The 27,686-nt window shown below is 37.7% G+C and overlaps 2 protein-coding genes across 5 annotated transcripts; one reads left to right on the plus strand and one right to left on the minus strand.

Moving 5' to 3' along the window:
• Positions 1-5,909: 5,909 nt before the first annotated feature.
• On the minus strand, positions 5,910-27,446 carry LOC101466896 (receptor-type tyrosine-protein phosphatase H). Of its 4 annotated transcripts, none has more exons than XM_076887444.1 (24): positions 26,898-27,446; positions 25,927-26,044; positions 25,327-25,581; positions 24,972-25,217; positions 24,130-24,375; positions 23,731-23,976; positions 22,889-23,134; positions 22,490-22,735; positions 21,644-21,895; positions 20,459-20,731; positions 19,702-19,959; positions 19,349-19,579; positions 18,409-18,666; positions 18,158-18,251; positions 18,021-18,074; positions 17,826-17,907; positions 17,586-17,676; positions 17,398-17,474; positions 17,028-17,162; positions 16,748-16,870; positions 16,390-16,550; positions 12,091-12,226; positions 10,177-10,335; positions 5,910-6,854 (listed from the first exon to the last, which is right to left on the minus strand). In XM_076887444.1, exons 1-24 carry the CDS (start codon positions 26,958-26,960, stop codon positions 6,816-6,818), a joined length of 4,089 nt encoding a protein of 1,362 aa, XP_076743559.1. In that variant the 5' UTR covers positions 26,961-27,446; the 3' UTR covers positions 5,910-6,815. The 4 variants fall into 4 exon arrangements, with proteins under 4 accessions (XP_076743559.1, XP_076743560.1, XP_076743562.1 ...); XM_076887445.1 differs by having other exon boundaries at positions 25,327-25,575; positions 26,898-27,445; XM_076887446.1 differs by lacking the exon at positions 5,910-6,854 and having other exon boundaries at positions 8,643-10,335; positions 26,898-27,445.
• Positions 6,262-8,485, plus strand: LOC111501692 (serine protease 33-like). Its single transcript, XM_024803460.2, has 7 exons — positions 6,262-6,339; positions 6,482-6,502; positions 6,696-6,858; positions 7,125-7,393; positions 7,482-7,627; positions 7,705-7,947; positions 8,043-8,485. Exons 1-6 carry the CDS (start codon positions 6,285-6,287, stop codon positions 7,933-7,935), a joined length of 885 nt encoding a protein of 294 aa, XP_024659228.2. The 5' UTR covers positions 6,262-6,284; the 3' UTR covers positions 7,936-7,947; positions 8,043-8,485.
• Positions 27,447-27,686: the final 240 nt, after the last annotated feature.

A 27,686-nucleotide genomic window follows, 5' to 3' on the forward strand; every position in this document is an offset into this window, starting at 1 on the left:
ACACAGTTCTGGTGTGAAGACTCAAAACACACAATCACACAAAAGTGCAAATCGCTCTGATTAACACAAGGTCATTGCCGTGATGTAAAAAAGTGCTGATTATGTACATTTTTTCTCCAAATAGCACCAAAAATGTTAGCTAATCCTGACTATATTTAGTTATTTTCCTATTCTGGTTGAACTGGGCTTTCTTTGCATTTGCTGTGCACAGCAGACGTCCAGTGAACAAGTTAGAAGGATTTTGTCTGTCAATGGTCAACAGCCCATATTCAGTTACAATATATTTATGAAGTGATTATAACTCAGCCTTTTACTGAGTTGAAAATTGTGTTTCACAATGAAGAAGTAAAATAACACACACACACACACAAATGTATATATATAAAAATGCTCCCTCGCCCCTGCGGGCAGTCTTTATCCTTCAAGCTCAGGTCCTCTACCAGAGGCCTGGGAGCTTGAGAGTCCTGCGTAGTATCTTAGCTGTTCCAAGGACTGCGCTCTCCTGGACAGAGATCTCGGATGTTCTTCATGGGATCTGCTGAAGCCACTCGCCTAGCTTGGGAGTCACTGCACCTAGTGCTCTGATTACCACTGGGACCACCGTCACCTTCACCCTCCACATCTTCTCAAGCTCTTCTCTGAGCCCTTGGTAATTCTGCAGCTTCTTGTGTTACTTCTTCCTGATGTTGCTGTCATTCAGTATCGCTATGTCAATCACTACAGCCATCTTCCTCTGCTTGTCCAACACTACTATGTCCAGCTGGATAGCCATCACCATTTTGTCCATCTGTATCTGGAAGTCCCACAGGATCTTAGCTCGGTCATTCTCAGCCACCCTAGGGAGTTTCTCCCATTTTGACCTCAGGACTTCGAAGCCATACTCGGCACAGATGTTTCTGTATACTATTCTGGCCACTTGGTTATGGCGTTCCATGTATGCCTTGCCTGCTAGCATCTTGCACCCTGCTGTTATGTGCTGGATTGTCTCAGGGGCATCTTTACACAGCCTGCACCTTGGGTCTTACCTGGTGTGATAGACCCCAGCCTCTATGGATCTTGTGTTCAGAGCTTGTTCCTGTGCTGCCATGATTAGCGCCTCTGTGCTTTATTTCAGTCCAGCTTTGTCCAGCCACTGGTAGGATTTATGTATGTCAGTTACTTCCTCTGTTCTTCCATGATGGTTCCCCCTCCTCTTCCTTTTTCTTGGGTTTCTGCTGCCTGAGGTATTCGCTGATCACAGGGTCTGTTGGGGCCATCTTACTGATGTATACATGGATGTTTGTTGTCTCATCCTGGACTGTGGTGCTGACACTCACTAGTCCCCGGCTTCCTTCCTTGTGCTTACCATACAGCCTCAGGATGCTGGACTTGGGGTGAAACCCTTCATGTATGGCCAGGAGCTTCTTTGTCTTGATTTCAGTGGCTTCTATCTCCTCCTTTGACCAGCTTATTATGCCAGCAGGGTACCTGGCCATGGGCAGGGTGTAGGTGTTGATAGCCCTTATTCTTACCATTCAGCTGACTCCTCAAGACTTACCTGACCCTCTTCAGGTACTTGGTGGTTGCAGCTTTCCTAGCGGGCTCCTCGTCGTTCCCATTTGCCTGTGGGATTCCCAGGTACTTGTAGCTGTCCTCAATGTCTGCAATGTTGCCTTTTGGTAGTTCAAGCCCCCTCAGTTTTTCCCTCTCTTTGGTATCATCCAACTACACTTCTCCAATCTGAATAGTCATTCCGATGTCACTGCTGTATATCCTGGTGGTGTGGCTCAATAAATCGATTGTCTCATTCACTCTTGGCATACAGCTTGATGTCATCCATGTAGAGAACATGGCTGATGACTGCTCCATTCCAAAGTAGACAGTCTTTTTGATGATATCACTGAGGGGGCTCAGGCCTTTGCAGAACAGTAGTGGGGACAGTGCATCTCCTTGGTAGATCCCACACTTGATGGTGACTTATGTAGAAATATAACAGAAATATAAAGAACTGCTAAAAAAGCAAGCAGAAAAGCAAGAATAATGAGATGAACTCGCAAAAAGTTGTAAGGTCTAAAAGGTGTAGACTTAAAGTGCAGCACAAAGCTTCTTCAGATAGATGATAAAATAGCACAGAAAAATATCTACAGAAACTGTGCCTGAAAAAGGAAAAAAAAAGTTGAGTTGATTGGAGGTGTGGTGCTTGTATTTGGAAGATTTTGCTGTGAACAGCCAACATGCAGTCAAATAGAAGGCAGGAGAATAAATCGGCTGTTCTCCACAGAACCATCGAAGCTGTACTCTGAGTGGCAGGGGAACAATATGAGAACAGCATCTCAGACTCGACCAGACTGAGCAATACTGGAAGAGCATAAGGGAGAAGGAAGCAGGACAGAACAGTAATGCTTGGTGGCTAGTGGATCTACTAGCAGACCACAGCAACCTCCCTGAACAGAGTCTAGTGTGGACAAATGTCGAATGAAACACATAAAATTGTATGCAAACTAATACATACATACATGTAAATACATAGAATCAGAATTAAACCCCTACAACATTACAAAGACACCTAATCCCCACATTTATCGCCTGTCTGCATGTATGAGGACATGATAACAATCCACCCTCCCTAACCATCATCTGGTGACTGCTATTTTTAATTATAATGACCAAATCCAGTGATTTATATCATGAGCTGTCTTTTGCAGGAACAAGATGAATAACTCAACTAGCTGATGCCAGACTGTAGTGTTTTTTGTTTTGTTTTGGGTTTTTTTTTTAGACTTTTCTTTTAGATAAGTCATACAGTACTCTCAGAAAGTGTTTTCCCCCTAACATTTTGTCACATTTTGTCATGGGAAGCTCATCATACAATTGTGTAAATTCTTTTTTACATTCTACACTTAGAATGCCCCAGGGACAAATTAAATTTTCCATTTTCAATTCAATTTATTTATACAGCACCAATTCACAACAACAGTCACCTCAAGGCACTTTATATTGTAAGGTAGACCCTAGAATAATACATACAGACAAAAAAAACATCAACAATCATATGACCCACTATGAGGAAGCACCTTGGTGACAGTGGGGAGGAACATCTCCCTTTTTATGAAGCGCCTTGAGGCGACTTTTGTTGTTATTTGGCGCTATATAAATAAAATTGAATTGAATTGAATTAACAGGAAGAAACCTCCAGCAGAACCAGCCTCAGGGAGAGGCGGCCATCTGCCGCAAGCGGCTGGGGTGAGAGAAGGAAGACAGAACAAAAGACATGCTGTGGAAGAGATTAATAACAAGTATGTTTCAATGCAGAGAGGTCTATTAACACATAGTGAGTGAGAAAGGTGACTGAAGAAGAAATACTCAGTGCATCATGGGAATGCCCCAGCACCCTAGACCTATTGCAGCATAACTAAGGGAGGATTCAGGGTCACCTGATCCAGCCCTAACTATATGCTTTTTAAAAAGGAAAGTTTTAAGCCTAATCTTAAAAGTACAGATAGTGTCTGTCTCCCAAATCCAAACTGGATGCTGGTTCCACAGAAGGGGGGCCTGAAAACTAAAGGCTCTGCCTCTACTTTTAAATACTCTACGAACAACAAGCCTGCAGTGCGAGAGCAAAGTGCTCTAGGTGATACGGTATTCACTATTTTGGATTAATTGAAGGCTTTTCAGGGAGTTTTTATGACATCCTGATCATAATGAATTACAGTAGTCCAGCCTAGAAGTAATAATTGCATGAATTAGTTTTTCAGCGTGATTCTGAGACAGGATATTTCTAATTTTAGTGAGATTGTACAAATGGAAGAAAGCAGTTCTACATATTTGTTTAATTGAAGGTGCATATCCTGGTCAAAAATAACTCCAAGGTTCCTCACAGTGTTACTGGAGGCCAAGGTAATGCCATTCAGAGTGATGATGATGCTGCCCAGGGGAAGCATGTATAATATAAACAGAATTGGTCCTAGCACGGAACCCTGTGGAACTCCATAATTAACCTTAGTGTGTGAAGAGGACTCTCCATTTACATGTATAAATTAGAGTCTATTAGATAGATATGATACAAACCACTGCAGTGCAGTACTTGTAATACTCTATTGCTGTAATGCTCTAATCACTCTAATGGAATATTATGGTCGACAGGATCTAATGGTATCGAACACTGAAGAAGATTTGTAACATTTGTAACCTTCACTAAAGCTGTTTCTGTGCTGTGATGGGCTCTGAAACCTGACTTAAACTCTTCAAATAGGTCAGCCCTCTGCAGATGATCTGTTAGCTGTTTTATAACTACTTTCTCAAGAATTTCTGAGAAAAGCAAGGTTGGAGATTGGCCTATAATTAGCTAAGACTGCTGGGCCAAGAGATGGCCTCATAAGATGGCCTTATAAGTTCCAGTTGAACTACTGCCAGCTTGAAGGCCTGTGGTACATATCTAATTATTAGAGACTGGTTGGAGTAATTAATTGTGGGACTTCTTAGAGCAGTCTTGTAGCAATGGGCTCTAAAAGACATGTTGATGGTTTGGAGGAAGTAATTACTGCAATTAACTCAGACAGAACAATTGGAGAAAAAGACTCTAAATAAATGGTACTGAAAGGAGCTGTAGATAACACTACATGTGTGAGATGATAATGAGTAATTTTTTTCTCTAAAAATTACTCTTAAAATTAAAATTCTCTTAAAATTTTATTTGTGAAGAAGTACATGAAGTCATTACTAGCTAACGTTAAAGGAATGGTTGATAGGCCAAATTTTCAGTTTTGGGTTGGTGAATGGTCTGGCCTGCAGGCAGGGCAGTTCAGCACCTCGACTCGTCTTCTGCAAAGGTATGCCTTTGTAATCAGTGCAGTTTGTGGTTAAACATTGTCTTGCTAAAATATGCAAGGCCTTTTTTAAAAAAAATATGCCATCTGGATGGGAGCATATGTGTATATACTTTTCAGCATTAATTGTGTTTTTTCCAGATGTGAAAGTCACCAGTTCCATTAAACTGAGTGCTGACAACAAACCAGCAATTGAGAAATTTTTTTTTCTTTTTTATGGTAGATTTCTTTAGTTTAAGACCTTCATTCTGGGCCTGTGGTACATTTAGAGCTCCAGATTTACCTTAATAATGTCTCTTTGCGTTTCTACATTCAGTTTCTGATCATTCTTAACAGGTTTTAATTAGTTGAAGAACATTCCTATAACACAATGCTTTCACTGTTATGCTGACTTGTATTGAGCAGCTGATTATTGATGCCACACTCATCATGGTAGAACTGAGACCAAACATCTGACCACTGCCATAAATCTAAGATATGCTGGAGTGTTGCACTGAGATTGTTTACAGGATTTCTGAAGCTTAGTTGGAATGATCACCAGGTTCTTTGTTACTTCGAGAAGCCTATCAGACTACTTTCGTTGGCCATTGTGGCCATTCTTTATAGCCTTAGCAGATCTGTTGGTTGATATTGTGAATGTCTCAGAGCTCTGCAGAAAGTTGCTTCAGTCTCACGGTGCATTTGGCTTGGTTATCTTACAAAATATTTTAACATGGTTATAGCTGTATAAATCTTTGATTTCAGGCAGTTTAGAATATCAGAGGTGACTTTTTAAAAAAGTATTTTATAAACATCTATAGATATTATGTTTCTGTTTTGTAACCATGAAGTATGGAATGATTCATGACGAGGCAAAAAATTAACAGGAACAATTTTAGTGTTAGGGTGTAAAGGGAATTAGTCATAATGTTTTCTGAATGTGATGTAAATAGTTGTCACATCATGACAACATGATACTGGATAGTCATTAAAACACATGACAAAACCAGTAAATATTTTGTCACTGAAATATCATTTTATGTCGATATAGTAAACTGACTGACTTGTACAGAATTTCACCACAATCTCAGCAGATGACGCTGACTCAGTCTTTGGATATTTTACATATTTAATCTCCTTATTTGGTTCACAATCCACAGGGAGGTTTTTCGATGACTTTGAGAACATTAATGTGGAAAGAAGTACAGAACTGTAAAAAGGGCAGAAGTCTGTAACAAAAACTACTGCCAATATTCGTGTTTATTACAAATATGACATATAAAGAAAATTATATATATTTTTTAAATTGCACTGTGGTCTTTAAATCTTTGTCCCAGAAATTAAAGGTAGAAGGAAATGCTTCAGTTTTCTGGCGGTGGGATGTGCACATGGGCAGGGCAAACATAGTGGCAGGTGACACTCTGCTTATATATTTGCCACTCACTGCTAGCTGGGTGACAAGTACAAAAGAGGGACACACAAGAACTGTGAATTTACACAATGGCGTTGAGGCAGTGGACTCATTTATTTGCTTTGGTGAGCCTCCTGGCAGCAGGTAAGTCAGGCTTATGCCAACATGTGCATGCAACATAAATGTTTTGACTTAAAATATAAATGCAAATATATATTTTCACTTAAAACCTTTTAAAATTGTCTCCTCTCATGAACAACACTGATCCTGTTGTGTTTCTTTCCAGAATCAAATGCTCAGCCTGATGGTAGGTAAAACAACAGTTTCTCTGATTAAAAAAACAAATCATTAATTCAAATTTATTATTTTTTAATATTAATTATGTATTTTAAAATAAAAAAATTAACCGGGATCCAGATAAAAACAGAAAAAATGTTTTCCGTGTTCCTACAATGATTTATGTTGCTTCTGAAGTTTGATCCTGCTGATCTTTGTTTCAGTATGTGGCACTGCTCCACTCAACGGCAGGATAGTCGGAGGTGAAGATGCTCCACCTGGATACTGGCCGTGGCAGGTCAGCGTGCAGCTACGTGGTAAACATTTTTGTGGCGGTTCCCTCATCAACAAAGAGTGGGTGATGTCTGCTGCTCACTGCTTCTCTGGGTGAGTAACACAAACATCTGTTTAATCTTTATACCTAAACTGATCCAGCTAGAACAGGACTTTGACTAACATTTGTCTAAAAGGCAAATACCAGATTGGAAATTCTAAAAATTATGTAATTCCTGAAACATTTCATGAACATAAATGTTGAAAAACTGACCCAAGCTTTCTTACTCTTCCAGCTCAAATGCAGCATAATGACAAATGTTTACAGTACATTTTTTTGTCAAAACGTCTATATTTTCTTTTCATTTCTATAACTTTAGTTCAAGTCCTTCTGGGTGGACGGTTTCTCTTGGTCTTCAGAGCCTGCAGGGTGCAAATCCAAATAAGGTGTCCAGAAATGTTGTCAAAATCATTTTGCACCCAAACTATGACAGTAAGACCTACGACAACGACATCACTCTGCTCAGACTCTCCTCACCAGTCAGATTCACTGACTACATCAGACCTGTGTGCCTGGCAGCGACTGGCAGTGTGTTCAACAATGGCACTGATAGCTGGGTGACTGGCTGGGGTGCAGTCAAGGAGGGAGGTGAGGCTGTTGTTGGTGTTTCAGTGTTCATGTGTTCTGTGGTTCATTGGTTTGTGTGTAAACAGCTCCTCGTCTTGCATCCCATCAGTGGCCTTACCCTTCCCTCAAACGCTGCAAGAAGTGGAGGTGCCAGTTGTGGGAAACAGACAGTGTAACTGCCTGAATGGAGTGGGCACAGTCACAGACAACATGATCTGTGCTGGTGTTCTGGCAGGAGGCAAAGACTCGTGTCAGGTAGGCTTCATCATCTCATTTGGTTACATAACCAGGTGTTTCAAAGATTCTCAGATGTGTCCTCTTTATCTCTACAGGGAGACTCAGGAGGTCCAATGGTGAGTAAACAGGGCTCTGTTTGGGTCCAGTCTGGAATTGTAAGTTTTGGATCTGGTTGTGCTCGGCCCAATCTGCCAGGAGTCTACTCCAGAGTGTCCCGTTACCAGTCCTGGATCAAGTCCCGCATTCGCTCTAATAGGCCAGGATTTGTGCAGTTCATCTCCAGCGGGCTGGATCCTGACAGCAGCTACACCTGTCCTGGTCTCTAACAAGACTCTTAAGTGAGTCTGAATATGAATGGAAAAAATAAATATATATATAGCTTTCAGACTGTGCTTGGATCTCACTGATTATGAATCCTGTTTTACATCCACAGGGACATAAGAGCAGAGTCTTCATGGTTCCAAGTTGCTGTCGTAACAATCACTGGACGTAAACTGAGCCATGCAGATGTTGACATCTTTACCAAAACCTGAAGATTTGGGTCATTCTTTCAGGAGATTGTTAGTGAAACATCATCTCCTGCAGCACTTTTGACAAGATTTCACCAGATTACTGAGTTTCCTTATTGCTGTCTTTTGCTGTCCTCGTTATCTCCATGTTCCTGTTGTTATGGTTTGTTGTTGTTGGAGGTTGAATTAGTTTGTTATTACAAATGACCAACAGATGCTAACAATCTTCATTAGCACCCATTTATATTTATTTAATGTACTAATGATGCTCAGATCAAAATGAAGAAACTAATTCATATAACCTGATTATTTTGTAATATTTTGGTATGTTTCTGTGAACTAATTATACATAAATATGTCTGTTCTGTGCATTCTCATGCTGTTGTCTAAATATAAATGGTATGATTATGTAAATTTAAAAGTAAATTTAAGAACTAAATTTAAATGCAATTCTAATTACATATAGAATATAATAAACATTCATTAAGCAGAAAAATGATTTTGTTTTTGACATCATTCAAAAGTAAATATTATATATATTATTTATTTGTGAACAATTTGCATCATAAGTGACAATTTTAACAAATCACGGGTGCTTTTTTCACAAGCTAAATCAGTTTGAGCATATATATTTAATTTCACACAAAGGTATATTAAAACATACAATGTCCGTGAAAATATAAACAGAAAATTTTAAATTTAGATGTGCAGTCATGAGCATATTCTTGATAAGCTATTTTAAATTTCATTCTATAATACATCACAATCACAATCTCTTCATCACTCCATCTTCTCGAGTAGTTACATTAAACCTTCAGTCTATTTTATTTAAGGATCCAAATTATAAGAATTATACATCAGATATCAATTCCTGATGACTTCTATTGTGACTCCTTAAAGAAAAATGTGTCTGCTTGTTATATTTCGCCTTCAGGTACCTGTGTGATCTAAGCAGATAATTAACAATTGCATTTTTCTGCTCAGACAGACACTAAAAAACTATCCACATCCCTAAATGCACCGAGTTTCTGCCATGTGATTGGCTGATTAGATATTTGCATTAACAAGCAGCTGAAGTGGTGTACCTGTGAAGTGCATGGTCAGTGTATGTCACAGTCTGGCTACAGACTCATTTTTTCTCAGTTGCAATGTATATACTAAACTGCATTTAACATCTCACGATACACTACAGATACTCCTGCAGTGCAGTCATGTTTTAGAGTCACTGTGGTAATTGTGCTTTTAATGCTTTTAATTACCCGTCTAATAATCACCCTCTACATCAGCCCATATACAACATTCACAAATTACGTGAGAACGCAAATGGACTGAGGGAAACAGAAGCTTAAATACACAGTACAATGACGAGGAAACAGAAAATACATGCGGAACAGAGCTGAGACAAATTAGACATGACGACACCAGGGAACCAAAACTAAACACACTGAGCATGGAACACAAGACCTTCACAATAGAACAGGAAATGAATGAATGACTGACACATGAGTTTGACAGAGGAGTGGAGGAAAGGCAGACGAAAGGGAGCAAGGGAACATGAGGGAGAGAGAGGAGACATGATGGGCTCAGGAAACATAGAATGGAAAAGAAGGAGGGAGACAAGACGCAACGGCTCATACAAACACATAAACACAGACACAGAGAGAGAGGCAAAGACACAAGGGGAAACCTAACAACCCAAGAACTAAACAGGGAGTATAAAGAAATTCAAAACAGAACAACTAAGACTATAAATGAACCTGAACATAAACCATAATACAAAATATCACTAGAATAGAAGAAACTCAACATGATGGGTGAAAAGGACCCAGAACCATGACATTTTTAACATTCCCAAGTCATCAGAGGGCTATTTTCTCACACAAAAACAACAATTATAATATCACACATTTAGAAGAGATGCAAACTAAATAAGATCTGAAGTGTAGTTAAGATGTAATAGTTTGCATAGTAGTTTAAAACCAAAATATTGCTCATAGACAAATAGTTTTTCATTGGGTGCATAAAAGATTAAGTGCAGGGTTAATACTAGGCATTTACATTGTGCCGATGGAGCTCTTGGAGTGCAGTGGCATTGACGTATATGCTGTCTGGCGTCTCGTATGTGTTCTCACATATATCCTCATAAATGTTCTCTTCATTCGTGTCTTTTGGTTGCAGACTGTCCATAATGCACTGGTGCAGGAAAATGTACTGGGACTGAAAAGGAAATACCAGACGTTTTTGGTTATTTGAAATGCAGAACTACTGCCTGTAAAGATCATAATATATCATAATATATTATGATCTTTACAGGCAGTAGTTCTGCCCTAACCCCTAACCCTAACCATAAAATATTCTGCAGTAGATCAAAAACGAAACATTAAGTCATTAATCAACATCTGAACATTACCTGATGCTGCTGAAGTGAGACAGAGCAAAGTTACAGGGGTTTTATTAGAGACACAGCTAAGCATTTTGCAATTTTGGATGATTTTAAAAAGTTTAAATTTGTTCAGTAGCCTATTGAACAGCAGAAATGAGTCTTTCTTTTCGGAAGCAAGTGAAAGGGAAAAAAAAGCAGTGGCCAACAGCGCTGTAAACAACGGTAGCCTTGTGCATAATAAGCAAGCGAATAATGCAGAAAAAAGATTTTTAGATGGGAAACTGTTCTTGGAGAGAGACAGCGAACTCTGCATGAAGTGTGATTTTATCGTGGTGGGAGCAAAACAGGAAAACTAATTCATGACGATGTTTACGTGAAGCGAAATGTGAAGCGTAGTTTGGATCTTCATTTGCTGCTGGTTCAGTCAATATTGTTTGGAGAGAGATAAAAACCTGCAGCTTCTGAATCTAGCGCAAAAAGGGCGTAAATACAAATCGCGGATCCACCGACGGAGGGGAATCAGTGAGCTGTCAGCTTTCAGCCCCGACCCTGCCCATGCCGTCGGGTGAGAGATCTCACTGCTTCTGATCTGTCAACGGGTCCACGCTTTGTGTTTGTGTCTTTGTGCAGAATCCGTGTACCTGCTTTCATTTACTGTTTTAGCTGTTTGGTGATTGTTGAAATTTTGTGAGGTTTAACCTGAGATTCTGGCATTTCGGGAAAAATATAATTAGTATTAAAAATCGATTTAGGGTTTTAATGAATTGATTTTACGTTATCCAAGCCCACCTCTACAGCAAAACACTTGATTGAAATTTTATTATAGTCCTGTTTGTGACATTCTGGACAGTATTTGTCTTTGTGTCTATGTCTACATCTTTTTAAGTAAGAGAGCTAAAAAAAAATTTTCATAAAACAAAGCTTGTTGGACCTTTTTGTTTATTAAAAGAATTGGAATGCTTTATTTTTGAAACTGTGCTGCAATGTTGAAAGAAAGCTATAAAATCCCAGGCAAGGAAAGTCGCCTTCATGTTTTTCTGTTTTTTCCTCAGTTACTTTAACACAAAGGCATCTGCTGTGATGCTTACACTTTTGATAAATTCTCGCAAGTGTCAGCTTTCTTTTTATAGATATAAAAATATGTACTGATATGTGATCAGAATTATAATATTTCTGACTGAGGCAAAATTTCTCAGATTCAAATCGAATCGAACCGTGGATCGAATCAATTCGGGACCATGTGAATTGGAATCAAATCGCCCTATTTTACTGTAACATGTACAATGAACAAACTGGGCATTAAAGATTTTTTAAAAATATTTTAAGGAGTCATCTGCTGGTTAATGTGTACAAAATTTGAAAACAGAAATTGAACAATAGAAAAAAATCTTTCAAACTCATATTTTAAGATGAAAGGATGGACAATAAGGACCTCAATTTAAAACAAACAAACAAACAAAAAAACAACTGCATATCTTATGATGAATAAAGTGCTGTCTGTGTGTTGTGTCACCAGCTGTGACTATAAAGAAATACATTAGCTAATTAAGGAAGTGGTGGCTCAATCAGAAGCAGTTTAACACAGTTACCTCCGTCTGCACCATGTACGGTCGGCTCAGTCTCATTTTGTGTACGAAGGCATTGATGCCGACTGCTTGTTCTTTCTCCAGCTGCTGAAGCAGCACATCCAGGGAAATGATAGTGCCAGTTCTCCCGACTCCAGCACTAAGAGAGACACAAACGTCATAATAAGATAGCAAAAGGTTTTTAAGGTCACATAGAAAGCTCTCATCACTGTGTCTGTGCCAAAGTTATTATAGTTAACAAAAACTAAACTAGAACCTATAACTAGATGTGAAAACAATGTGGAAAACAATACTGTACACAACAACAACAAGCTTCAATAAAATTATAGAGGAAATGTCTTTAATTATAGTCTTTGTCCCTTTGGTCAAATTTGTCATCACAGCCTGCTCAGTAAGGCTTTAGTGCACGTGTTTGCAATTTGTAATGTAATATTTGCTCAATGCTTTTAAAAATATACCCCTGACAAATACCCTAAATGTTATAATTATTAAAAAAACAACAACACACAAACTAATGAAAGCTTAAATAAAACGGAACATTTCAAAACAGTAAAAACCAAAGTGAAACTAGTAAATGCAAAATGAAACTAAAGTGAGCTGAAAACAAGACATCAAGACAGAAAGAAAAATGGATTAGAAAACACAAAACCTGAATGACACTGTTAGTCACAAAAGACTTTTAATCACAGACAGGAGTGTTTGGGAATGTGATACCAACCCTTCACCTGCTCCTAATACGCTGCCTCGAAACATCACATTATATTTTTACAGTATCAGTCAGACACTGTCCATGCTGTGTCTCTATAAAGTCTCACATATAGTAGAGTTTATATGTGAGTACGTAGTAATTTATAATGTTGTGGTTAATTGAATGCCTCCTCTGCAGATCCCAGAAGAGGTCTGACTATAACTGTAACACAGCATGTTGTATTCTACAAAGTCACTGGAGCACAATTGTGTCGTTGGTGGTATTTATATTTATGAGAATGATCCCAATTTGTTTCAGTGAGTTTTCATAATCTTACAGGATTGAAGGCCACAGAAGGAAAGAAGTAAATATTAGGATGAACTAGTTGCTCCTAACTGAAGATCTTTAAACTCAGCACTTACACAAAAAATGACCTTTAATAAATTATGATTTAATATTAGTAAATTCTTTATGCTGACCAAATTTATGGTCTCCAGCTTTTATGTCACTTCTTCTTAATCTAATGTGAATGAGACTAAAGAAAGCGTGCCTGACAAAACAAAAAGCCCAAAACACCTGGATTTAACCAAGCAAATAGTCTATAGCTTTCCCATTCATACTTACTGCAGTAATCAGTAATAATGTTTAATAATTTTGGCAACCAATAGCTTATTTAACCCTAACCCTGAAGTAGCATCTTATTTATTAAGCGGTTATTTAGGAAGACATATCCTGTAGTAATGAAAAATATGTTAGTCCATTTCAGAAAGGTCAAATTACTGGCCTCCATCAAGCAAAGAAATATAATTGCTGAAACTCCTAAAATGGGTTAAGACATTTCTAAAGCATTAAAAAAAAAATTATAATATAATAAAATCTAAAAATTAATATTAAAATCTGGAGAGAAAGTAATGAGCCATCATCTTTTGAGAGTAAATATGGTTGCAAAATATTCTTGAATGATTGTGATTTGAGCTCAGTTAAATTTAATTTGAGCTCAGTTTGGTGAAACCAAATCATAAAAAACAAAACAAAATACAAAACTATTTGACTTGCTTTCACCACTCAGTTCAAAAAACAGCAGCCGTGTGTGTGTGTGTGTGTGTGTGTGTGTGTGTGTGTGTCTGTGGGGTCATTAGTGATAATTCAATAGGATAGGCACCATCAATGTTGAAAACTATAAATATGTTTTAGAGCAACACTTTCAGATAAATATCCCAGAGGTCCTGCAAGTGGCCCTTTTACCTTCTTTTACTTTACTTTTATTACTTTTAATAGGCCATTTGGAGGATCTCTTGGAACTTAGGACTGTTAGGTTGAAATTGTTAAATGTTGTCATTGTGTTACTTAAATTTGTACGCCTTGCCTTAAATTGTATGATCAAAGACATTCTTCTGTTTCTGTTACCATCCCCAGCCTGTTGAATGGTGAGGGAGGTAATTAGCTGTAGTGTTTAACTGTAGAGACATCCTATGTGAAAATTCTCTGTCCTTATTTAGTGAGTATGTTTTACTTCCTGCCATTTATGTCCTCACCTGTATATGGTAAACCGTTGGAAGAAGCTAAGCCAGATAAAGGGGTGAGGGGAGATGACCCTTTGTGATCATAAACACACACACACACACACACACACACACACACACACACACACACACACACACACACACACACACACATATACACAGGCTTGTATATGCACACACACACATGCACACACACACAGTGCCTTAGTTTTATGACGCACCACAGGGTGGTTTTACAATGGGTGTTTGTGAAACTGTGGGTGCTGGTTCTTTGGAGTCGTTTGCTATAGCATGTGAAAACCGGTTGAGCTGTTCTGCCTTGCATTCTTCATGGGTGATAAGTCTGAACTAGCGGGCCTGCTGAAGCGCAGACTCAACAAGGACCATTCACTTTTATAGTTTAGCTACTCAGTTCTCTTAGATGTTTATAGGCTCTTAAAAGAAGAGGGGCGATGTCCCAACTTTATTGACTTGTGTTGCTGCCATCAAATTTAAAATGAGCTGATATTTATTGTTGGAATTTGGGTTGTAAGTGATGTGAGTTTACCTAAGTTTGTTGACAAGATCATCTAAATGTTTAATGACATATGTCTGAATACAGACAGTGGAAAAATGTCAGTCTTAGTTTTACTGGATCTCAGTGCAGCATTTGATACAGTTGACCACAACATATTACTCAAACGACTGGAGAACTGGGCAGGTCTTTCAGGAACTGTACTAAACTGGTTCAAAACATACTTCGAAAACAGGAAATACTTTGTATCAATAGGTAACTTCACATCTGAGCAGACAAGTATCACATGTGGAGTTCCCCAAGGTTCCATCTTGGGACCCCTTCTGTTTAACATTTACAGGCTCCCACTGGCACAGATTATAAAGAACAACAAAATAAACTACCACAGCTATGTAGATGACACACAAATATATATCACAATGTCACCAGGAGACCAAGGCCCTGTACAGGCTCTTGGTAAATGCATCGAGGAAATTAATGACTGGTTGTGCCACAATTTTCTCCAGCTAAACAAAAACAAAACTGAGGTAATAGTCTTTGGCGCCAAAGAAAAACGATTACAGGTCACCAGAGAACTTCAATCTATACATCTAAAAACCACAAACCAGGCGAGAAATTTGGGTGTAGTGATGGATGCAGACCTAAACTTAGAGAAACACATTAAGACAATAACAAAGTCAGCTTACTATCACCTCAAGAATATTTCAAGGATAAAAGATCTGATGTCTCAACAGGACCTGGAAAAACTAGTCCATGCGTTCATCTTTAGTAGGCTTGATTACTGTAACAGCATCTTTACAGGTCTACCTAAAAAATCAGTCAGACAACTACAGCTCATTCAGAACTCTGCTGCTCGAGTCCTCACTAAGACCAAAAAAGTGGACCACATCAGTCCAGCTCTGAGGTCTTTACACTGGCTGCCTGTCCGTCAGAGGATAGACTTTAAAGTTCTGATGCTGGTCTATAAAGCTCTGAATGGTTTAGGACCAAAATACATCAGTGACTTCCTGACCCAGTATGAACCTTCCAGATCCCTCAGGTCATCTGGATCCGGTCTTTTATCAGTTTCCAGAGTCAGAACCAGACACGGAGAAGCTGCATTCAGCTTTTATGCTCCTTATATCTGGAACAAACTCCCAGAAAGCCTCAGATCAGCTGAAACACTCAGTTTATTTAAATCCAGGTTGAAGACTCACCTATTCTCAGCTGCATTTGAATAAAGCACCAAATCCACACTTTTAAGCTTAAATTTCAAAACTTACATTTAACTACTGATTTTATCTACTGTTCTGATTTTATCTGTTTTGATTTTATATACTGTTTTGTTTGTTTGTTAATTAGTTTGTTTGTTTGCTTGTTTTAATCAATTTTAAATCATGCTTTTTATTTGTTTTTGTTTCTAATGTCTCTGTAAAGCACTTTGAATCACCTTGTTGTTGAATTGTGCTATACAAATAAACTTGCCTTGCCTTGCCTAAAGTAAAGGTGGTCCAGTATTAGAGTGTGTGACTTTAGCTGGGTGGATATTGTATAAAAGCAACCCTGCACCCATGTAAAAGGAAACACTTATTTCATACCTGGAGTGAACCACAGTTGGTGCTTTGCCCCCTTCTCTCTCTATGTGCTGTCTCACCAGTCCTCTGAACTGGATCAGGATCTCTGTGCACTCTGGGACTCCATGATCAGGCCAGGCAGTAAAGTGGAAATGTTTAACTGTCTGTTCTTCTGAGGTTTTTCTCTGTGAGGAACATTCATATACAGTTACTTTAGGCCTATGTCTTGATATACAGCATAATATTTTAGGTATCAATCAACCATTATTCTTTTAAAAGCAACATTAACAGTTAAAGCCTTCAGTGTTTTCTATTCATGTTTTCTAGCCTTACTTAGTACCATCTACACACACACTCAGAAGATATAAGTAAGTTTTTATACATCTTTCAGGTTGAATTCTCTCAGCGTCCAGTTGGTCTCCTGTTGCTCAGATCTCATGGTGACCAACAGCTCTCCATAAAGGCATGACTTGCTGTCTGCAGGCCAGTATTGTTCACACCTGGTCTAGAAAAATGAGCAAAAAGCAAAAAAAATACACATACAAAATGTATTTTAATCATAGATCTTGATCTGTTCTTTGTGAAGTAACATGTTTCCTCCTGACAACAACTTCCTTAAAAGACCATCAATAAAACATTTTAAGATTTTCCTGAAGACTTACCCGCCCTCCTTCAATGCAGTTGGTTACCATAACGATCCTCTTAACTCTTTGTTCCCAAATCATTCTCCAGAAATCATTAACAGTAGAGGGCAGAGGGCCCTGAGTGGCAATGTACTCTCTGTTACTGCTGTAGCCCTGAAAAGCAGTGGACAAAGTTAATCCATCCATCCATTCGCTTCCGCTTATCCTTTTCAGGGTCGCAGGGGACAAAGTTAATATGTAGACTAATTTAGCTTGTATATCTTCTGCTCGTTATAGAAATGAAAAAAGAAAGCTCATGAAATCGCACAAAGGTGCTTGTTTATATGCTTTCTGTATGGTGTAGTTATAAAGAGATCTTCACTGAACTTTATCTTAATGTAACACTTACCGGCATGTAATTGGCATTGATATAGTCTGAAATTCCATCAGGATCTGATGTAGTTAGCTTCACACGACACCAGTCATCTAATATGAGAAAACAGGTGATTTAACTCCAGTGCACCTCCAGTAGTCCTGACATAGACTGCTAGACTGAGCTCACAACAGCACGGTTCAACAGTCAGAGGAGAGACTCACATGGCAAGACGTTATTGAAACGATTCTTCGCTTTGTTTTCAGGTAGAATAGCAGTCTTTCGTGTCTGGTCTGTTCCAGCAGGAGCGAGGCACTGCATGAACGTAGCAGATAACAAAGCATGAAACTGAGATACTGGCCATCATAAAACAAATAAAATGGTAAGAAATAAAACAGTAAAGACACAAAAACAGGAACACACAGAAGCAGAAGAGGAAAAAAAATCTTGATCTTTTTATGCACCTCATATTCCTCGCTGAAGCCTCTGTTCTCGTCCAAACTCAGCTGATGGAAGTGGTCCGGAAACTTTGCAGCAGGAATAGATCTAAAAATAAATAAATAAATAAAACATAACTCTCTCAATTTTATTAATTAATTTTGCCATAATTAATGTTTTTCTTCATTGTGGGTAATTGTCATTGTAAAAAAAACACTTACTTGCTCTGTGTGTTAGATACTTTGGATCCACCAATGAATGAAGACTTCTTTCTGCTGCAGGATCAAAATTAAGACATTAAATTTGATAAATGTATTAATTTAATTTACTTTATTCTTGTCGGTGAAGTGAGACCCACCTAATAATATCTGGTCTTTTGAGGAAAATTAAGACAACCAGAGCAACCAGGAGACCAAAAAGAAGCACACCAAATACGGACCCTGCAATAACTCCTAAAGGGAGCAAAAGCATAGTTAGCAATGAAGTTGAAAAGTTTAGAGGTTTATTTTTTACACTTGCGTGAAATGAAACAATCAAGTCAAAGTTGAAAATACTGTATACTGTTATGATTACAAGCAGCAACATGGTAATATAGTTACTTTTACTCACCCCTTGGATCAGTTTGGCAGTAAAACACATGCGGTTCAGAACTCCTCACCCCAGACATTGAAGTTACAGACACTTTATATTTTTTGGCAGGTTGGAATCCATTGATTGTGATCTCAGTTTCAGGACTAGCTACTGTGTGAGTCTTTCCAGTCACATTCACCTCCGCATTAGTCCACTCGCCCTCTGGGTCTGTCCATTTAATAAGAACAGAGTATCCAGCTGCCCAGTACTCACAGTGAGCATTTAGATTAGGAGGAACTGAGTAAAACAAGAAAAAGGTTTTACAGTCAAAACTAAAGCAGAAAATATATGACTTATAGTAAATATAATGAAACTTTTTATACTACAAAACTTTGTTCTAAAGTAGAAAAAGTAGAAATTTGTTCTAAAGTAGAAAGATTATTTGTCTTACTTTTAGGTCAAAGCAGTGCTCTTATTCTTTAAAAAGTTAATAATAAATTTTTGGATTTTCATATAAAAACAAAGAATGAAGACCTCAAACTTAGACATTGAAAGAATTACTCAGTCTGTATATAATTATAATTAAAAAACAATCTGTAGTAATGATTGATTAACAGCTCAAGTCACAAAAATAATTCCTGCCTTACAGAAGTTAGAATTTTCTGTTTTAGCCTTTTTAATTTGTTGAGATTATTTATCAAAACTAATAAGTTAGTTAATAATAAAATGATACTTGGTTGAAACTCATGTATTCATACTGAATCATATTAAATATGTGTGTTAACCTGTGGTATATAAATTGTACATAAAATTATTTTTCTGCAATAAACTTTTTCAAGATTAAAATTTGAATGCAAGAGTAAAAATTAAAAACTAAATCACAAGAATTCACACTTCATCTTTCAGGAAGTTATTACTTTAAGTTCTTAAATACTAATTTACAGATTCTAGTCCTTCAAATGGTTTCTGTTGTACTCACGAATTGTTAATTTGTGTTCACACTGCAAGAAAACTCTGGAAGACTTTTCATAGACAAGAGAGATGTTATAGGTGGCACCAGGGTAAAGTCCAGTAAACGACACATTTTCACGTCCATCACTGATATGAACGTTAGATCCATTACGGGCCGTTGCGGTCGAAAACAAGCCTTCAATCTTTGCTTTGATTGATGAGTTGGTAACTTTCCAGTCTGCACTGGCACAGTCGATGGCTGAAAGGGGTGAGAAAATAGTTATACGCAAGAACCTGATTCTTTTTTTATACAACTCATTGAATAGAGACAAGAAAAAGTTATAAAAGTCTAACACAGAGATGTTTTGGGGGTTTGTTTACCTGTTACTGTGAAATTCGTATAAGGAGTGCTCCTGAGTCCAGCAAACACTGTGGTTAAGCTGAAATCATACTGTGATCCAGGCTGAAGAGATGTCACTACTTTTCTGATTGTATCTGAGGAGACGTCTGACACACTACTTGGCACATCACCATTGATTTGAAGCTCGTATTGCCAGGCTTTATTCATGTTCTCCCACTCTAGAGTTATGCTGTTAGCAAATCGTTCAGTCACACTGACCCAAGGCACCACTGGTGGAACTGAAAAAACAAAAACAAAACTCAGAAGTGGAATTTGTTCATCTTTTTCTTTTAAAATGAAATACAGGAGTATAGAGCTAGTTCAGTTATCACAAGCTTTTACATACTTAAGCCTGAATAGGTGTGTGAGCTAAATGGCACTCAGCATTAAAATTAATTGAATAAATAATAACTATATATACAAATAATAAAATAATTACATATAAAATATAATAATTAAGCATGCTGCTTGCTAAGAGCACATCATTCATATTTTCTGCTCTATTACAAGCACAAGCCTATCATCAGGGTTAGATGCACACTTCCTTCTTCTCAGAGATATGGTTGGTGGGTGGAGCCTTGATGGATAAATGGCACTGCAGGCCAGAAGGAAAACATGGACATTTCACTTGGACTTATATTGCCCTTTTAAATATATTGTATCAGGAGCTAAAGATGAAATAAAGACAATTTTACAAAGGAAAACAAACAGTTTAAAAAAACCCACTTGATTACATACCTGTCGGTGCACTAAAGTTGTATCCAGAGCTGCTGACGTTCTCAAACACAGTAAAGAGGGTAAAATTGTAGTTTGTCCCAGCAGTCAGAGAAGAGACCACACATGTAACTGATGCACCTGATGTCGTGCATCCGTCCATGTCATTCTTGCCAATAACAATACTACCGCTGTCATATTCTAGGATGTATGTTAGCATGTCGTTAACCTTCTCCCACATCAGAGTTATACTGTTCTCATTTTGTGTCACAGTCACATTCTGGACATTTTTTGGAGCTGAAAGAGGACAAAGAATGATTTCGGAAGCATAAATAGATGTTACTTTTTCCTTTCAAGGCACTCATAGTGACAAAGCAACACACATAGGGGAGATAGTTGTAACGTGGGTCAGTTGTAACACTTCCAATTTCTCCAATCAGGGCTAATATGTTCAGGGTTGGAATATGTTCAAAAGCTAGATTTTTGCATTCTGTCACACACACACATAGCTACATAAATGGCTCTAAGTGCATTCATGTGTTGAATAAACAAAGATTACATGTTAATGTTTTGTTAGTACCCTTATTTCATTGTGTTACATTTTACCCCAGGATATGTTACAACTAACCCAGACTATGGGGTTAATTGTAACATTTCACTCTTCGTGTTTGAGACCATACCATGCAATGGGTAATTGTGCTGCAGAGAAAATAGCTGCACTATTTAATAGCAGAGACATGTAAATACTTTGCATTACATTTTGAATCCACTACCTTAAAAGAGCTTCAATTTACAGACAGAAATGTCAAAAATGTTACAACTATCCCCGGTCTCCCCTATGTTAATAAATAAATGAAGCTCTGGTCTCATTTAGTCTGATTCAAATGCAGTTGCTGTGAATTATAAGGAGCTAAAGATGAAATAAAGACAATTTTACAAATTCTGATTCACAAATGACATCCTTAAGTAACCATTTTGGTTTCCTAAGTTTTAGTAAGGATGTATTCTGGGATGTTTTTAACCTTTTCCCACTGCAGTGTTATGCTCATCTCATTTTGATGCACCACAGTCACATTATTAACACTTTGTGGTAAGATAACAGCGGAAAGTGGCTTTGACAAAAAAAATCTCTCCATCAGCTAAAGTTTCAAGTACTAATGAGGCGTCCATCTGGGCTAATTTATCTATAATACAGAAAATATGTCTTACCACCATCAGTGACTGCGATGCAGTTTACTCCACTGCTTCTGACATTTCCAAACACAGTGAAGAGAGTGAAATTGTATCTGGTTCCACTGGTCAAGTCTGACACTCTGTATTCGTTTTCAGAATTACTAATATTGATCTTGCTCCCATTAAACGCAAGAATGTATTTGTCGATGTTGAGGACTGTTTTCCACTCCAGAGTTATGCTGGTCTCATCTTGTCCATTTTTCTTAAAGTCGTCAGCATTACGAGGAGCTAGAATAGAAAAACGCACAAACAAGAAACTGTAACAACATTTTCTGTCAGACACAGAAACATGGAGCGAGGCTTCAGTTTCAGTATTTTTATCAGTCCTTTTGAAAAATATTAGGTGAGCTACACTCTTCTGTTTCTGAGAAACCTTAAACATCATTATAGAGCTCTGCCCTTGTTCATGTTGTAGAGGAGCATCAACTGTGGAACATTTTAAAGGACTATGACTGTTTTAGATGTTTTTAATCTGTTAGCCTCCACCAGGTTAGCAGTAAGCAGTCTAGGATTATAGGTCGGGTTAGTACTTGACATATTCAAATTGGAAAATTTGACAAATGTTTATGTTATTATTCTGTAGGATGTATTCTGGGATGTTTTTAACCTTGTTCCACTCCAGTGGTATACTCATCTCATTTTGATGCACCACAGTCACATTATTAACACTTTGTAGAGCTAAAGATAAGAGAGGAAAGTGGCTTTGATTTAAAAAAAAAACACACAAAAAAAAACAACAACTCTCCATCAGCTAAAGTTTCAAGTACTAATGAGCCGGTCCATCCTGGTTTATCTGTCTATGTTAGAGAAAATATATCTTACCAGTGACTGCGATGCAGTTTACTCCACTGCTTCTGACATTTCCAAACACAGTGAAGAGAGTGAAAGTGTATCTGGTTCCACTGGTCAAATTTAACACTCTGTATTCTTTTTCAGAATTACTAATGTTGATCTCTCTTTCATTAAACACAAGAATATAATTGTTGATGTTGGGGACTGTTTTCCACTCCAGAGTTATGCTGGTCTCATTTTGATGCACCACAGTCACATTATTAACACTTTGTGGAGCTAAAGATAACAGAGGAAAGCGGTTTTGATAAACAAACAAACAAAAAAAAACACACAAAAAAAAACAACAACTCTCCATCAGCTAAAGTTTCAAGTACTAATGAGCCGGTCCATCCTGGTTTATCTGTCTATGTTAGAGAAATTACATCTCACCAGTAACTGCGATGCAGTTTACTCCACTGCTTCTGACATTATCAAACACAGTGAAGAGAGTGAAATTGTATCTGGTTCCACTGGTCAAATTTAACACTCTGTATTCTTTTTCAGAATTACTAATGTTGATCTTGCTCCCATTAAACGCAAGAATGTATTTGTCGATGTTGGGGACTGTTTTCCACCCCAGATTTATGCTGGTCTCATCTTGTCCATTTTTCTTAAAGTCATCAGCATTACGAGGAGCTAGAATAGAAAAACGCACAAACAAGAAACTGTAACAACATTTTCTGTCAGACACAGAAACATGGAGCGAGGCTTCAGTTTCAGTATTTTTATCAGTCCTTTTGAAAAATATTAGGTGAGCTACACTCTTCTGTTTCTGAGAAACCTTAAACATCATTATAGAGCTCTGCCCTTGTTCATGTTGTAGAGGAGCATCAACTGTGGAACATTTTAAAGGACTATGACTGTTTTAGATGTTTTTAATCTGTTAGCCTCCACCAGGTTAGCAGTAAGCAGTCTAGGATTATAGGTCGGGTTAGTATTTGACATATTCAAATTGGAAAATTTGACAAATGTTTATGTTATTATTCTGTAGGATGTATTCTGGGATGTTTTTAACCTTGTTCCACTCCAGTGGTATACTCATCTCATTTTGATGCACCACAGTCACATTATTAACACTTTGTGGAGCTAAAGATAACAGAGGAAAGTGGCTTTGATTAAAAAAAACACACACACACACAAAAAACATCAACTCTCCATCAGCTAACGTTTCAAGTACTAATGAGCCGGTCCATCCTGGTTTATCTGTCTATGTTAGAGAAAATATATCTTACCAGTGACTGCGATGCAGTTTACTCCACTGCTTCTGACATTTCCAAACACAGTGAAGAGAGTGAAAGTGTATCTGGTTCCACTGGTCAAATTTAACACTCTGTATTCTTTTTCAGAATTACTAATGTTGATCTCTCTTTCATTAAACACAAGAATATAATTGTTGATGTTGGGGACTGTTTTCCACTCCAGAGTTATGCTGGTCTCATTTTGATGCACCACAGTCACATTATTAACACTTTGTGGAGCTAAAGATAACAGAGGAAAGCGGTTTTGATAAACAAACAAACAAAAAAAAACACACAAAAAAAAACAACAACTCTCCATCAGCTAAAGTTTCAAGTACTAATGAGCCGGTCCATCCTGGTTTATCTGTCTATGTTAGAGAAATTACATCTCACCAGTAACTGCGATGCAGTTTACTCCACTGCTTCTGACATTATCAAACACAGTGAAGAGAGTGAAATTGTATCTGGTTCCACTGGTCAAATTTAACACTCTGTATTCTTTTTCAGAATTACTAATGTTGATCTTGCTCCCATTAAACGCAAGAATGTATTTGTCGATGTTGGGGACTGTTTTCCACCCCAGATTTATGCTGGTCTCATCTTGTCCATTTTTCTTAAAGTCATCAGCATTACGAGGAGCTAGAATAGAAAAACGCACAAACAAGAAACTGTAACAACATTTTCTGTCAGACACAGAAACATGGAGCGAGGCTTCAGTTTCAGTATTTTTATCAGTCCTTTTGAAAAATATTAGGTGAGCTACACTCTTCTGTTTCTGAGAAACCTTAAACATCATTATAGAGCTCTGCCCTTGTTCATGTTGTAGAGGAGCATCAACTGTGGAACATTTTAAAGGACTATGACTGTTTTAGATGTTTTTAATCTGTTAGCCTCCACCAGGTTAGCAGTAAGCAGTCTAGGATTATAGGTCGGGTTAGTATTTGACATATTCAAATTGGAAAATTTGACAAATGTTTATGTTATTATTCTGTAGGATGTATTCTGGGATGTTTTTAACCTTGTTCCACTCCAGTGGTATACTCATCTCATTTTGATGCACCACAGTCACATTATTAACACTTTGTGGAGCTAAAGATAACAGAGGAAAGTGGCTTTGATTAAAAAAAACACACACACACACAAAAAACATCAACTCTCCATCAGCTAACGTTTCAAGTACTAATGAGCCGGTCCATCCTGGTTTATCTGTCTATGTTAGAGAAAATATATCTTACCAGTGACTGCGATGCAGTTTACTCCACTGCTTCTGACATTTCCAAACACAGTGAAGAGAGTGACATTGTATCTGGTTCCACTGGTCAAATTTAACACTCTGTATTCGTTTTCAGAATTACTAATGTTGATCTCTCTTTCATTAAATGCAAGAATGTATTTGTCGATGTTGGGGACTGTTTTCCACTCCAGAGTTATGCTGGTCTCATTTTGACCAACGGCCTCGAATTCTTCAGCATTACGAGGAGCTAGAATAGAAAAACACACACAAAAGAAACTAAAACAATGTTCCCAACAACATCTTGTATTTTGTTTATGTTTTAATTAGACTGAATGTTTTGTTCAGTGCTCACTAACCTGTCACAGCACTGAATCTGTATCCACTGCTGTTGAGTCCATCAGACGTGGTGAAGAGAGTGAATATGTAGTTTGTCCCAGCAGTCAGAGAAGTGACCACATGTACTATGGGTCCTTCTTCAGTTTTATTAATATCTTCTGTTATATTACCATATTGCAGGATGTATGTTGGGATGTTCTTAACCTTGTTCCAGGTCAGAGTTATACTGTTCTCATTTTGTGTGGTCACATCCACTCTGTCAACATTATCTGGAGCTGAAAAAGAAAAGACACACAGTGGTTGTAGTTCAAAAAAAGTTTAAAAAAGAACAAGAACTGAAGCACTGACTATACTGCTTTCACTCCTTTTTTGTTACATTGTCAGGAGCTGTGATGATTTGAGAGTGGTGTTCACCTTTTACCACAATAAAAACCCAGAATGACATTCACTTCAGTTTTACCGATCACCAACAAAAGTCTAGTATAGTGTTTCATTCTTACGGGCTTTTGCTGTTGTAGATGTTGTTTGCACTGTTGAAGTCTGTGGAGTGGGATTTGTTTGAGCCAGTGGAGTAAATGTTTGTGTTGTTTGAGTTAGTGGAGAGGTTTTTTGTGTTGTACCTGTCAGCAGATTGGTTCTTAGTCTTGTGCTTGTTTCTGTTTTTGCTGTACTTTTCTGTCCTGCTGTCACTGTCGTCGTCACTGTTGATGTGATTGTTGTATTGGAGTCAGTTGTGCCCTAAAAGCAGAAAAAGAGTGAAAAATACAGAATCTAAAATCTGTGAAAAAAAATCACCATTGAATACCCAGTTAACACGAGTCTGTGGCAGAGTCACAGAGCGATGTTTGCTGCTTTTAATTTCACATCTACATTATATCACAAACATTATGTGAACAGTAATACTTCGAGATATCCTCTGAGCTTTCTGCTTTATAAGAACAAAAACTTTCACTAAAAAAAAAAAAAAATGATGTGCAGGAAACAAATAAGTCAGTGTCAAATTATTTTAGCATTTTATGTGTCAGCTTCTACAACTAGCAACATCTATAACATAAAAATCACAGAGCTGGCAAAAAATCTATTAATTAAGTGTTTGCTTTTACTAAAAATGCAAATCATATGTATTATTATATTGTATATTATAGCTACAGTTACTTACATTTACTGGCCTATGAAATATCTAACACATTTCTCCTCGGACACACTCTTTAAAATTCCACATCTGATTTGATTCAATCATTAAGTCTGTATCGTGTAAGTGTTTAAGATATTGTTGAATTTTCTTCTTTCATCCTCTTTTTGTTCTCAGAGGAAACAGATCGGTGTCGCAAAGAAGGAATAAATTCATGTTTCAAAATCTGGAAAAGTCCAGAATTTTCATGCCATTTAACAAGATTTTGTTGTTCTTGTATTTCTGTACAAACCAGTATTTCACAAAACATAACTATAGTGTTTTGAATACATAATGAAGCATGTCATGCATTTAGGCTTCACTGTGGTTTTGACTGCACTGCTTCCTTTTGTCGAGGGTAACCTACACTGAGCTTCACTATCTGATCACCATCAAAGTGAAAGGTAAAAAAAAACTTACCCAGAGTAGACTCAGGAAGACACAGAGCAACAAGTGGTCTGAGATAAGGGATAAAAGCTTCATCGTCTTCAGGACTCCTAACTGGCACACATACTTTGAACTTGTTCAATTCCTTTGTTTTCCCCGGATAACCTTGTAGCTGCTATTTTCAGCACCTCTGCTGGTATGTTGACAAAAACCACACTTAAGCTTGGCAAAGAATTTCTCTGACATGCACTATGATAACTTTAATTCAAAGTTGTTGACTTTTAATTCTTAGCTACATCCTCCTCTCGTAACCTCTGGTCCCTTTTCATATTGGCAAATGACTAAGTAAATAACTGCTTTTCCTTTCTGGCCTTGTACAACTACAGAGACCTTTGCCCCGCCTGTTACTTCCTTATTAACGGTCATGCTGTGCTGCTTGTCAAAGGTACGTCAATCAAGAGCATTTGCCTCTCTTACATGTTTATTGGAGGTAATTGCTGCATATCAGCTGCTATTTATCTGTTCATGCTTGTGGCCGCTTGTGTGCCTTTATTATGGGCAAATAAAAGATGAGACGTTTTTGTTTATGATCACAGGTAAAGTTGTGAACTGCTACTTTGAATAAATAATATTTGTGTTGTTTTATTTTAAGAATTTCCAGTCTTTTTAAGGTTTTAAGTAAAATCACTGTTTAGGTTCCTCCGCTGATTGCTTTCACAGCAGAGTGGATCTCCTTCTTGTGTCTTAGCACTGTCTCAGAAAGTTGTGATATTTATAGCTTCCTTGTGGTTGATCTCAATAAGGAACTGCGAACAGAAACTT

This window comes from Maylandia zebra, linkage group LG8 (assembly GCF_041146795.1).
Source record: "Maylandia zebra isolate NMK-2024a linkage group LG8, Mzebra_GT3a, whole genome shotgun sequence".
Taxonomy (NCBI): Eukaryota; Metazoa; Chordata; class Actinopteri; order Cichliformes; family Cichlidae; genus Maylandia; species Maylandia zebra.